Source organism: Xyrauchen texanus, chromosome 3 (assembly GCF_025860055.1).
Source record: "Xyrauchen texanus isolate HMW12.3.18 chromosome 3, RBS_HiC_50CHRs, whole genome shotgun sequence".
In the NCBI taxonomy this organism is placed as follows: Eukaryota; Metazoa; Chordata; class Actinopteri; order Cypriniformes; family Catostomidae; genus Xyrauchen; species Xyrauchen texanus.
Genome location: NC_068278.1, coordinates 18,571,704 through 18,585,875, shown reverse-complemented (window position 1 = coordinate 18,585,875; position 14,172 = coordinate 18,571,704). Strand labels below are relative to the sequence as shown.

Here is a 14,172-nt window from a genome sequence, read left to right as displayed (position 1 = left end):
ACTTGTGACTCCAGGGGTGATAGTCAGCATCTTTACTTGCTGAGCTAAACATAGGCCTTTCTAAGATTTCATTAGTAAAAAAAAACTGAGGTTTATATCTATACATTAATTTTAAACTTCTGAAATGTTAACAATATTGGTAAAACAGCATTATTAGAGAACAGTGTTGGGTGTAATGCATTACTAAGTAATTAATTACTGTAATTAAATTACATTTCATTGAAAAAAGTAAAGTTTACTTCTGATGTTGCGTTAAATACTGTATAGACTATAGAACAATTCTATATAAAACAATAGTGAATTTATAATTGAAATTTTATGTCTAATGTTAAAATATATGTTTTCTAATTTAATGCTGCCTCCTTAACTTCCTTGGCTAGTTCATAAATAATTTATTTGATTTTATATGATTTGAAAGAATTAAAAGAACAGTTTCATGTCTATCCTTGTATTTTTCATCTGGTTGATGTTGATAAGTGTTTTAGAATGTTATTAGCAATAAGCAATGCAATTGCTTTTCAGACAGACTAATTAGTACAGTAATCTAATTACACTGTAGAAGATGTAATTAGTAGTTAGTAATTAATTACTTTTTAGAGTAACTTACCCAACACTGTTAGAGAATGATTTTGCAAAAAGGAGGACAGAAGATAGTCGTTACTACAAAAGTGAGTGTTGAATAAAGTGTACAGTATGATGGTTGGCACATGCAATTCAAAATACTGCCCAGGAAGAAATACACCAGCTAAATACCACCTATCCTAAAACATTAAATGATATTTATCATGACATTATACAATCCACCTGCTATAAGCAAACTGTGTCCTATGGAAATATGAACTTTAAGTATTTTCTTATACAGTACAATGCTTTACATGGAGGCATTTAGATTATATTTCTCTTCAGTCTTTTTACCTTAAATTTTACCTTAAATGTTTTTAATGATAAAATAGATACAAGTGGGCAACTTTCTATAAATTTACATAGACAAACACTGTGAAATCTCAGGAAATCTCTTCCATAGAGCAACATTTACAATTAAGCAATAGATCAAATATACTAAACAGAAGTTCATCAATTTACACTATCAGTTAAAAGTTTGGACACACCTACTAATTTGTATTTATTACATGTTAAAGGCATCAAAACTATGAAATAATGTAAATTGACATATGAAAATATGTAGTGACCAAAAATATTATAACAAAATGTCTTGGTTACTTTCATAACCTCCATTCACTGATGGAGGGAACAAGACATTGTCAATGTAGTGACTCTAGGGGCCACCCTTGGGAGCCCCAAACACCTCCAATCTTTGAGAAAAGGTGAGCAAATACGGTGACCGGGGATGGCGCATGTCCTGTGTGAGGTATGCCAAAGCAATGGCGTCAATGACCCAGTGGGCAATCCTCTGTTTGGAGACAGCGCTTCACCAAAGCTGACAAAGAGCTGCTCAGAGTGTCTAAAGCTCTGCGTGTGATCCAAACAGATGCATAAAGCACGCACTGGACACAGCAACGCCAAGGCTGGATCTGCCTCATTCTGGGGCAGCGTTTGCAGGTTCACCACCTGATCCCTGAACGGGGTCATGGGAACCTTGGTCTCACGTGGTCTCAGGACCACGTGAGAGTAACCCGGACCTAACTCCAGGCATGTTTCTCTGACAGAGAACACCTGCAGTTGCCCTACCCTCTTGATGGAAGTGAGCGCAGTCAGGAGGGCAGTCTTCAAAGAGAGTGCCTTTAGCTCAGCTGACTCCAGGGGCTCAAATGAAGCTCCCCGTAGGCCCCCGAAGGACTACTGCGAGGTCCCACAAGGGGATGAGATGCGATCTGGGAGGATTCAACCTCCTTGCACCTCCAAGAAACCTGATAATCACCACCGTGGGTAGGCATGCCATCATCGACACTGAGTCTAACTCCATGCAAAGAAAAGAGATGCTCTGAACCGGGGAGAGCTTGCTCTTTTCCCAATTGACCTGAAGCACCAGCCGGCTGAGGTGCCTGAGCACCAGGTCCCTGTGTGAGCTAGAATCAGCCAGTCATCGAAATAGTTAAGGGTGCAAATGCCCACTTCCCTTAACGGGGCAAGGGCTGCCTCTGCAACTTTCATGAAGGTGACAGGGACAGACCGAAAGGGAGGACCTTGTACTGGTATGTCCGGCCCTTGAAAGCAAACCATAGGAAGGGCCTGTATCACGATAAAACCGAGACATGGAAGTACGCGTCCTTCAGGTCTATCTTCGAGCCGTGAGGGCTCAGGGGGGAGTGGAGGGTTCCACTTCAGCCCGATGCTCGCAGCTGCCGAGGCAAGCATGGCAGCCAGCTCCACGTCAGCCTGCGACTGGGCAACTGCACCCGAGGGTGGGAGTCCAGCCGAGTCCTTGGCATCAGACTGGACGAGCCCGCTCTCTGATGCTGCGATCTAACCTCTTCGTGAGCTCTGAATGAGATTGCAAACTCACCCTGAGACGAACAGGCAGTCTCATCCCAGAACTCAACGGGGGCACACTAGCGTGCTGAGAAATGGGAGGTCCATGGGAGGTTTCCCGGCAGAGAAGCTACCATTGAGGTCCCCAAATCGCTCCCAGTGCTAACCGCCACAGCCTCATATCCATAGGAAGAAGTACCAAGGCGGGAAGCCACTGGGGTGTCTTTCCCTCTGACAAAAGAAAGCCACGACCGCAACGTTGCCATGATCATGTTCTCGCAATGAGGATATGAACCATCCATGAAAGATGAAAATGCATGGACAGCGCCCAAACACATGAGACAGCGATCGTTGCCTTCAAAAGCGGAGAGATATTATAGCCAGAAATTATACACAGATGGCAAGGCATCTTTAAAAAGATGGTCCATCAGTGCCACTCTTTTAGTAGGAAATATACTGTTTTTTTGTGGAAATAATATACTCTTTTAGCTGCTGAAGCACCCAGGTGCGTTCTCTGCACAACGTCGGTGCAAGAGGGGGAGAAACCGCTGTAATGCGCCATAAATCCAACAGCTTCACTGACTTCAGAGGTGAATGGACCGGCAGAGGAAATCAGCTCGCTGAACACAACCGCTCGGCTCTGAAGAAAAGATCTGAATGAGTGGTTACCAGCCAGCTCCTTTTATACCCGTGTGTTCAGGGGAGTGGCTTGCAAATTCCACTCGCCAATTCCCATTGGCCTTTTCTCAAAGATCAGAGGTGTTTGGGGCTCCCAAGGGCGACCCCTAGTGTCACTACATTGACACAACGTCAAGTGAGTGACAGATAGGGAACTACCTTACATTTTATCTTTTTCAAAGTTGCCACCCTTTAGCTAAATTACAGCTCTGCACAATTTTTTTTTTTTCTGTACAAACCTTCATTTGTGTTCTGCAGAAGAAAGAAAGTCATACACATCTGGGATGGCATGATGGTGAGTAAATTACGAGAGAATTTTCATTTCTGGGTAAACTATCCCTTTAAATGTTTTCAAACTTTTTGTCTGGAAGAAAAGGTACTAAGGGTAGTAAGGTTTTGAATTCCCCAAAAAAATTATTTCACATTTGAAAGCATGAATGTAAATACTCACTTGCACATGTTAGACTCACCGTATCCTACAGTGGGCAGCCCCAGGTGCTTCATGCGGTTCTTCACCAGCTCGGACAGCTCCTGCCTCTCAGAGCGCCTGTACAGGTTCAGTCGCTGCTGATTGATGCATTCAGCTCGACTAGGCGGTTTAGTGTTTCTCATGCTCAGTCGTCTTGCCCATTGCATGCTTTTCTTACGCAGGAGCAGGTGCTTTGATTGGTCGCTCCCAGTGGAGTTTCTGTGGGCAATTTTCTCATTCCAGGATTCCCTTCTGTCGCGTGTGTCCTCACAGTCCTCCATAGACACCTGAGACTGATCGGCATGGCAATAAGTTGTTTGATTATTTTATTTTCTAAGAGCTCAAGTAATGTTATATATATATATATATATATATATATATATATATATATATATATATATATATATATATGTAGTTTTTCAAAAGTGTTAATTTAAGGGGTCTGAATTTTGAAACTGAAACTTTTGACATAAGAGTTCAATCCATAAAAACAGTGTATAACTTTGCAAGACATGTAATGATAGGCAGAAAAATAATGGACATGAGTTGCAGGGAAATAAGGCGAAATGCTGTGAAATCATAATTAAAACAGAATTTTCTGGAAATTGTAAAAATACAGAACTTTCAAATAATGCACCACCACATATAGGGCAAAGTTCATATTCTTACCTGTTGGCAAACCTCCTTAGACTGGCAAAAGCAATTGTTGTGAATAATCAAAATGAAAGATTATTAGCACAAGGACTGCACAAGCTAAAAGTCACAAAACACCTACTGTAATAAGACAGCCAGCAAAGCCATGATATAGCCACAAAATAAAGGTATAAATCTTCAATACTACACAATATCAAGTAAAGGCACATTGACAGATCGTATCTCCTGTGCAAGCGTCTGGTATTGGATGGACCATATAAAATAAATGCACTCACAGTGGTGTATAAACTCTCTAATGTCTTTCCTTTCTAATCTGGTTTTACCTCTGAGGAGGAGAACATGTGAGATTCAGTGTGGTATATCCCAATGGGAATTTCTGCACTGGATGAGCACAGTTTCTGGAATAGTCTTCCGTATGTCCGGATCCATAAGTCCTCTTCTGTAACCTTCATCTGTTTCAAAAGAGTTGAGGGTGACTACTCATTGGGCGAATATTATAAAGAAATGTTCGGATCATATTCCAAACAATAAGAAATTATATTTAGCATTTTCGTAGCATATTTTTAGGACACTTAAATGTATTTATTTTTTGGCCTAATGTTCATGACAATTAAGCACATTTTCCCATCTAGCTCACATTACTATAATATGAAAACAACAACAACAACAACAAAAACAAAACAAAATTGATTATCAGAATATATACCTTATATCTTAATAAAAAAGTAGGATTCATATTCTTTATGCAAAATATTATTTATATTTTTCCACTTTGAATTTAAGGTGAAATGTGATATTATGGTGCTTTTGAAGCATATGATGATATCTTTACAGCTTCGGTCTCAATTCAACACTACTGATAGCACCAAACAGATTTGTGGTGGCGGAGGTCATATAAACAGCTTTATGTGCTTTTACTGAAACAATGGCTTGCATAATGTATGTGAAATGATAAAAAAATTGTGTGGTTTACCAGATATAGTGGCTGGTGATTGTGTGTGGGTGTGCTTTTGTTTGTGGTATACTTACAGCACAGAGGTAGCCAGAACCTGGGGTGGTGTCTAGACCTAGCAAGAGTCTTGCAATGAGAATCATGTAGTCCTTCACAAAAGACTAGAGGAAAAATACAAGATATAAAAACAAGAACAGTCTTGAGAAAGCACATATCGGATGATCTCCAGACCTCACAAAATCAATAAAGGCTCAGCAGAGACTCAGTGCCTGAGGGTAGCAGTACAGAATCACAACCTACTGCAAATGCCACTAGTAAGGTCATCTATATTTATCTACCTCAGGTATCTTTATTGTAAGTATCAAATGCTTACAGAATCAAGAAAAAAATATACATATGTTTTTGTATTCACTTTCTATACACATGGGTAGTTGACAAATTACATGGACATTGCATTTTTTCAACATCAACATTTTATGTTAAAACTTTATATTTATTTATAGGGCAGGGGTCTGCAAACATTTTCAGGACAAGGACCCCTTGGTGGGTCAGGACCCCTATTACATAGTGTATAAAATTGAGTGTTGCGTTTTATGCCTATAAAAACATGCGTGGTAGGCTACCATATTATTGTATGTACATACTTCATGATGTTTACATTGCAAAGCCATTGAAATAATCATTAAATGCTACCTTGCTGCAAAGACCAGTAAAACCAGCATACGCTGGTTGGCTCGTTTTATCTGGCCTTGGCTGGTCATGCTGATCTTAGCTGGTCAGGGTGGTCTTAGTTGGTCAGGATGGTCTTAGCTGGTCAGGATGGTCTTAGTTGATCAGGGTGGTCTTAGCTGGTCAGGGTGGTCTTAGCTGGTCAGGGTAGTCTTAGCTAGTCTCCATGCCTGACCATCTAAAACATGTTCAAACCAAGTGTGCCCTCAACAAACAAACAAGCCCTCAAAAGTGAAGCCAAAACGTCTCGATCGCCCCCCCCCCGTTGACTGGTCCTAGTATAGGTCATAAACCCCGCCTCCCCATGTTATTCAACGGGACATGAGACCAACTAAACAATTAAATGACACTTCACATATCTTTTTTCCAAAGATAGTTTCTGTCATTTACTGTAGTTTCTATCACGTTGATGTAATTTCAAGTGTTTGTTTTCAAAATAAGTTTGTTTTTAGTTAGTTATTTGATGCTATAAAAACGGTGCTGTGACATCACGATTGACAGCTGTGATTGACAGGTTCTCTGAGCGAAGTAGTCACTGAAGCACCAACTGACTTTTTTTGGGATCTTCGGACGACTGAGGAGATTGGAGCTTTAAATTTTATATCTAAATTTCTATAATTAATTATTTCACACGTCATAAGTCAAAAGTGCAGAGGCGTGTTCTTGCGATTGATTCAGCGAGAGTGAGGGCGGGGCCTCGATTTCACGGCTTTACTTCCTGCTCACTGCTGCGCAGGTCTGGTCCCGAAATCGCAACTGCGCAGACTCAAGTCCCAAGATGTCAGCGCCATATCGGGACACTGGCGGCTTCAGTTCTCACCAATGGAAAAGAGCGAAGGGGTGTCGTCCATCTTTTTTTACAGTCTATGGTTCAAACCAGCTAACTGACCAGCAGGGATCTGTAACATTTTTACATGAAATGACATTTTTAAAATCTCATGTAAATCCCTGTGCCAAACCTCCTCCAACCGCACAGCGCGACCAACACAAAGCACACGCGTTTTACTCACACGACCCTTCACAGCAGTGCTGCTGAACCTGATGTTTGTCGCGCGCTCGTGATGAGCGGTGGGCGCGGGATGGATATTTGTCCGGGCTGCGCACTTCTGCTCTCTAAGATTTGGCATGCTGCTGCGACTTCAACATGTCGATAATTCATACTCCTGCCTCTCGCTGTCGCTTGCGTGTGAGTGAGTGATTTCGCAATTTTTTCCGGCATCTTTGAGCTTTTTCTGCAGTTCACTACAGTTTAACCAACACCCCTATTTTTGAGAATTTTCTGAAAATGACATACCCAAATACAAATGTCTGTAGCTCCTAAACCATATGGTCCACATTCATAACTCTGATATTTTTTTAAACTAGACACTTGAAACTTTGTTACCCAAGAGTCATATTAATTCAAAAGTAGCATAGGAACAGAGTAAAACAAGGTCAAATTTACATGAAAGTGACTCACGATTTCTATGAATGAACTTCATTTAGGGAAAAATGTATCAGACTTTTATGTTAAAGGCCTGAAAACACCATAAAGATAAAACTGAATGTCTGACCATGTTCTGATTCAAATTTGAAGATGATACTCCCAAAAATGTAGTTTCTGTAAGCTTTTATTCAGGGAAAGTCTAGGCGTCCTTTCCAAAAGGCCATTTGGAGACTCCAAATGGACATCTGGTAACCAAATGACATAAGGAGTAAACACTACATACTACATACATGTATATCAATTCAGGACTGATCTGCTCATCAAACCACACAAGAAAAAATGATTTCAGCACAACATTTTAACATTTTAACAAAATACTCTTTATTTTGAACAATTCTGATAGCAAAAACAGTGAAACAAAAAAACTCACTTCATGTATGCATTTCAAAAGTGATCGTTTTACAACTAATTAATAAATTATATAAAAAGAAAACAACATTTGTAATTGCAACAGTGTTTTTTACTCAAATAAATTACAATAAACTGATAATTATAATAAATATCCAATTACTAAAGAAAAAAAAAGCAATTACAGTATTTACAGTATTTATGTTGATCCAAGGCAGTCACTAACAAGGTTTGTTACCAACTGGAAACCAAAGCCACTGAAAGACAGGAAAGATAAAGATAAAGATATTTTTGTTATATTATATGCATCATAAATATAATGTGTGTGTGTGATATAAATATTATGTCTTTATGTATAATATACAGCTATCACCTAGCTACTCGTGTAGCCTCGTGTCTTTGCTAGTCATTTTATAATCAAAAACATGATATGAACAGAAAAACTGCCAATACTTCATAACCATAAAAACTCAGGACGATGTGTTTCAACTTACCGATCTAATACGGGATCGAGTCCATGGAGAAACATCTCCTCTTCAGCCGAATCGACACTCGACACCGTGCTTTCTCTGTCTAAGATGTTTCTGCGTCTTTCTGCTGTTCTTCATCGCTACTCCTCATTACCTCCTCCAAAACACTCTCAACACCACAAAAACTCCTCTTCAGTCGACGATCCATGATGTAGATTGTTAGAATAAATCCGCGCGTTGAAACGAGCTCCGTGTAGCAAAACAATGGTAAAAACTGTGCGCGCTGTGCGTAAAATGACGAAGAGCGCACGTGGACGCACTTGTATTAGACCTATGTATTAGACAGATCTTCTGAGGTAAACTAAGCAAACTGTCAATCACTGCAATCGTGTTTTAGTTGGTTAATACTCCCATCCATCAAAATTTTGCTGACAAGACATTGGGTGGCTTTTATCCAATCAAAAACCGAGGTGCGAGAGTGACAGGTCCCGCAGCCTGTTGTTGTGCTCCCTTCATATTTTGGTCATTACAGAGCCTGTGATTGAAGGCGAGAAACAGGGAATGGCTCATTTTATCGGAAACAGTCCAAACTACGGGGGAGAGATGGTTTTTGAACATCGGAATACAAATTAGAATCGATATTTCATTGAAAGTGAACATGATGGATTACTCTAACTGGAAGTGCTCATGAAAACTGAGGAGGATATTTCGTTTTTTTCCCTATTTTTTTTGTTGTTTTGGATTAAAAAGTGGGATGCTTTTGAAGAGTAGACCCTTACATTGAAATGTATGCTGGTGTTTCTTGGATTCGTCCGAACTGATCTGAACCATAGGAGATGAAAGATAAGTATTGCCGTTCATTTTGTTCATATTTACAGGGTCGGTCTGTCAGCATTTAATTGAACCCTTTCCTCTCTGGTGTATTGATTGCAAAAACAAGTTCAGAACGTGATTTTTGAGTGTTTTAGCTATCAAATGATGCATAGTTTATGAAAGTTGATTGAATATTTGTTATAAAACAAAGGTAATAAAATTATAAACACGCCCCCCTGCGGGTATAAGGCGATAAGGCGAACTTCGCTAAATCGAAATGCGCTATTCGCAGTCAGTTATGATTAATTTACTTCGCATTTTAAAGTGTCCAAAACAGGAGAGGTTAGTGAAATGAGTGAATGCAGTGTTGGGTAGACTTCTTCTTAAGTATTGATTACAAAAAAACAAAAAATAAAATAAAATGCAAACACTAACACAATCTTTTAAATAACACTTTTTATGTAATCTAATCTTATTACTTTTGGAAAACGTATTGCATGTTTGATTACAAACTAATAAGATTTAACCAATTACGATGATAATGTAATCTTAATGCAATCATGTAATCTCTGAAGTAACTACTATCACACACATTTAAATGTAATGTAATCTAATTAAATGTACTTAATTTGTGTATTCTGATTACATGTAGTCCATTACTCTTCAACACTGATATTATGCAGTTGGTCATATTGACATGTCGGACCCCATGAGGTGACCCACTCCATGTTAAATTAAAGCTTTTATTAGACTACTGATATGCCTGGAGTGCATGATTTTAAATACATTTTTCAAAACTGCTATTTATTGCTCTGTGTACAACTTTTTTTAAAAGAGGGTAAAATTTGGTAGAACACTTGTGACAAATGAATTTTTAATATTATGAATATTCCCTGTAGTCTCTCAGTTAATAGCTGCATGTACAATTATTATACATGCCATGTCAAATAAAGTGCACACATATACTGTGTAATATTTATGCCTATATTTTAAGTAACACAAGGAGGCGCACCACTTTAGAAATGTATAGAACTAGTATCTGATTGTCATCTGTACCTACCTGGTAAAGGAGTGTATCCAGCATACTAATACTGAATACTCTGCCTGCAGCAAATGGGAGCCGGAACATGAATGCCAGATTAGAGCCCTTATCTCTCTCTATCTAAAAAAGGGGAAAAGATCACAAAAAAAGATTTATGTGTTTCCACTATTTCATTATTTGAAATAGAACCATCTGGCAATTTGTGATGGAGTATTTTCATCTAGCTGAAGCATTCCTCCACAAATACATCACATTTATGCATCACTTGAAGAGATTTAATGAACAATATCTTACAATGAATTCTTAGCTTCCAAGCAAAATGGCATAAACTCAACAAAAAAAAAAAATGTAAACAGTGTTACGATTAGGCATGTGTGTTAAAGTAGTTAAACTGTTCACAGGCAAGATAATTATATGTAGGTCAAATAGCTAAAACAAACAAGGTTGTTAAGATATGAGACCTTTTCAAGCTTGGAGAGAGCCAGGGAGTAGCAGTCTTTGGCACGAAACTGCATGAATCTCATATTAGAAGGATGGGTAAGCTCAGTGATTATGCTGAGACTAGGGAACAACCTAGCAGAGTATAGAATAACAGGAGAACAATGAAGAAAAATGAGGTTTTGAGGGGAGACCACACAAAATCAAGACAACAGTAAGTAATTAAGTAATTAATACCCACAGGCGTCATATTTTTTCCAGCTAGTGCTGAGAAAGACAGCAGCCTGAAGTAAAATACAACCAATTTGCTGGAGTTAATTGATGTTTGAGGGTAAAATGTACCTGAACATTGTCTGCACGTTGACTATGGTTTTAGCATCTGCCATGTAGTCTTCCTCTGCACTCATAGTGCTCTCCTTATCCACAACTACTAGGTTATCAGCATAGATAATCCCACACTGAAGCAGGTTATCCAAACTATGATAGAAACCAACACAAACCAAGAGCTCAGACTGGCTTTAAAACGAGGGACCATTTCATTAAGGCACACAACTTAATATCTTTTGGACACATTCACATTAATATTTCACATGTAAACACGTATTTGTACATAAAACATGCACGCAACTGTTTAAAAAAATCATGTTTCATTAACATTTTCTGCGCACGCAAGTACGTGCACTTGTATGCAATTATTGGTGAACGAGACCCATTGTCTTACTACAGATTTAAATATTTAAAGACACCTACTTGTCTATGGTACCAGCCATGTAGTACACCATAGGGAAACAGCAAATGGCCTCTAGAAAATGATTATCAGGCCTGGAAATGGAGGGAAAGAATGGTTTATGTACACTTATCCACCTAGTGCACCCACTGATGCAGTTTTGAAAGTTTATAAAGGTTTGGCAAAGCTTCTGCAAAATGCATACTCAGGTAATTGCAAATTGGGTTTAAAACACCTCAGAGTTGCCATGGAAACTCTGAGGGAACAATCTACAATGTGAAGAATTGTTTTATGAAGATAAGCCTTTAGACAAATTTTAAAGCTAGTCGTGATGTCAAGTTCAGTAGTAAAGGCATGTTAGCAAGAAATCCTACTGACTTTTGAAGTCAAAAGTGTGAAAACCTGCAATGGCAGCAAATTTTGCCATACTCATAATTATTAACATTAACATGCTGCAAAAATAGTATGAGGCAGCTCACTCACGGATTATCCAACAGCAGCACAATGGGATTCAGTTCTTTCCTGGGTCGGTAATAGGCACGCAGTGGCACTATGAAGTTGTACAAGCCATTCCCCGCTGTCTCAGCAGAAACAATGATCAACTTGTTCTTGAAGCCATATGCCTTGGCATCTTCAAAACTATTATGGTGACAACCCTGGATCAAAATAAAAGTAAAACTCTTGAAGGACTGTAATAAAATATACACATATCAGCTTTAAATGAACTAAAAGTAGCTGGTGCATTTTTGGGCTGCTGCCCACAATTTTTCAAACTCAAATTTAAAAGCTCACAATTTACACATACTGTGGACTAACTGCAAAAATCTGTATCATTTTTCAAAGAACCCACAAATAAAATGTATTATTAATAAATAATATTGTATGTGTTTAAAATCTTAAAATGATAAACAGAAAGCTTTTTTTGTTGTTGTTGTCAAAACAATAATTCTGGTTCTGTTCAATTTACCTCACTTTGAAAAGTCTCATTTTATTCCACTAGATGGCAGCCAGCACTAGAAAAAATATTCCATCCACATTCCATCCCAGTATACAGATCTGAAATGCAGGTGGTGCTCTAATGCATGTTACCCCTCACAGATATGCTCGTCCATAGACATTCAGTCAAGTTTTCAGTTCAAGCACCACCCTTATTGTTTGATTGAATATCTTGGCCTCTGAGTGGACTAGAACCTAAATCTAGATGTCATTAAAAAGCTTATTGCTTATTGTATTATCGATGATATAACATTGTATCATCAATAGTGGAAACATATTTTTCTGATGATTTGTTTTGTGTGCTTTTCCTGCTGGATTGCATATTTTGTTCTGGACATCTAAGATATAACATCGGTTTATTCAGCCAAGCAAGCTAAAGTAAAAAATTGCATATTATTTTAGAAAAACTCACTAAGGTAAAAGCAGATATAAACTTTTTTGCTACATGGGCTTACAGTTGCAGTTATTGGAGCGTAAAAGTATTTGATTACTTACAGAAAACATATTTCACTTTGTGATTCTTTTGAAAATCGCTCGAACTGTGGTATTAGGGCAACAAGATGGTCTGTACAGTGACATTTCTGAGAGTGAGAGCTTTCATTTGATAAATGACTTGTCCATATAGGTGCTATGTGAAGGATGTTAATTATCATATAAATATTTCCACCACATTACATCTAGGGGGTGCTAATTTTCAACGTGAATAATTTGAGGCCTTATTTTGTTATTTTAAGTAACATAAATGCAGAAGGGATGGTTATCTTGAAAAGTTCTAAGCTTTCAAATGATACCTCATATGTATACAGAGACTTTTTTAAAATTATTTTCTCTCCTTTACTCGCCAATTTGGAATGCCCAATTCCCAATGTGCTCTAAGTCCTCGTGGTGGCGTAGCGACTTGCCTCAATCCGGGTGGCGGACTACGAATCTAAGTTGTCTTCGGGTCTGAGGCAGTCAATCCATGCATCTTATCACGTGGCTTGTTGAGCACTTTACCATGGGGACATAGCGCGTGTGGAGGCTTCACGATATTCTCCACGGCATCCACGAACAACTCACCACGCACCCCACTGAGAGAAAGAACCACATTATAGCGACCACGAGGTGGTTACCCCATGTGACTCTACCCTCCCTTGCAACCAGACTAATTTGGTTGCTTAGGACAGAGGCTCTCAACTTATTTTGCTTCAGGAACCAGATTTTACATTGGAAATCAAGTGGTGAACCCATAGTAAAAATGTAACCTTTATTTAATGTATCCTGGGTCGCATTTCCTTTTTTGTTGCATAGTTCATGGTTTTCAAGTATAAGGGCATGCATCAAGTGACATTATTTTTGTTGTTGATGTCAAAAACAAAAGCAAATTGAAGAGTATATTTTCTTATATGAGCCCATTATTATCCCATTTGTTTCCTAATTTCAAACAGAACATATATATTATACAAGAGGAAAGGTTCCTCATTACCATGGTTAGGTCAATGCAGCTAGTCTTATAATATAGTAATAATAATAACAAATTATAGTATTTATGAAAAAATAATACTAGCTGAAACACATCTTGAAACTTTAACTACAACTGCCACTGTTGATATAAAATGAGGTTTTTATAATGGCCACTCCCAAAGAGTGTTAACACTCTTGTTCTGTAAGGCAATAAAATCATTGTTCTGTTTATTTGAGCAATCAGACATAACTCCCGGAACAACCAACGACGTTAGTGTAGGGCGGGACTGTTTGATCGAACAATGGACGATGGCGAATCAGGTGGAAGATGCATTAGGAGTGTTTGGGAAACCTGTTGTCATTCTTCAATCATTATAATTGCAATTCTGCTTAGTGCCACTAGTGGTGCAGAAATTACACACTTCACCTTTTGGGTGCTTCTTGAACACATTCCTCATTCACATTAAATATGACATGGTTCACAATGGAATGATCTG

The 14,172-nt window shown here is 38.5% G+C and overlaps 1 protein-coding gene across 1 annotated transcript in view; it reads right to left on the bottom strand.

Moving 5' to 3' along the window:
• Positions 1-14,172, bottom strand: part of kcnt1b (potassium sodium-activated channel subfamily T member 1b) — a 112,132-nt gene that overhangs the window by 8,447 nt on the left and 89,513 nt on the right. The window contains exons 22-30 of the mRNA XM_052112730.1: positions 11,720-11,892; positions 11,260-11,331; positions 10,852-10,986; positions 10,533-10,644; positions 10,090-10,191; positions 5,261-5,344; positions 4,555-4,683; positions 4,247-4,267; positions 3,579-3,870 (exon numbers count right to left, since the gene is read on the bottom strand). Coding sequence (XP_051968690.1) covers positions 3,579-3,870; positions 4,247-4,267; positions 4,555-4,683; positions 5,261-5,344; positions 10,090-10,191; positions 10,533-10,644; positions 10,852-10,986; positions 11,260-11,331; positions 11,720-11,892 — 1,120 coding nt within the window. The remainder of the gene's footprint in view (positions 1-3,578; positions 3,871-4,246; positions 4,268-4,554; positions 4,684-5,260; positions 5,345-10,089; positions 10,192-10,532; positions 10,645-10,851; positions 10,987-11,259; positions 11,332-11,719; positions 11,893-14,172) is intronic.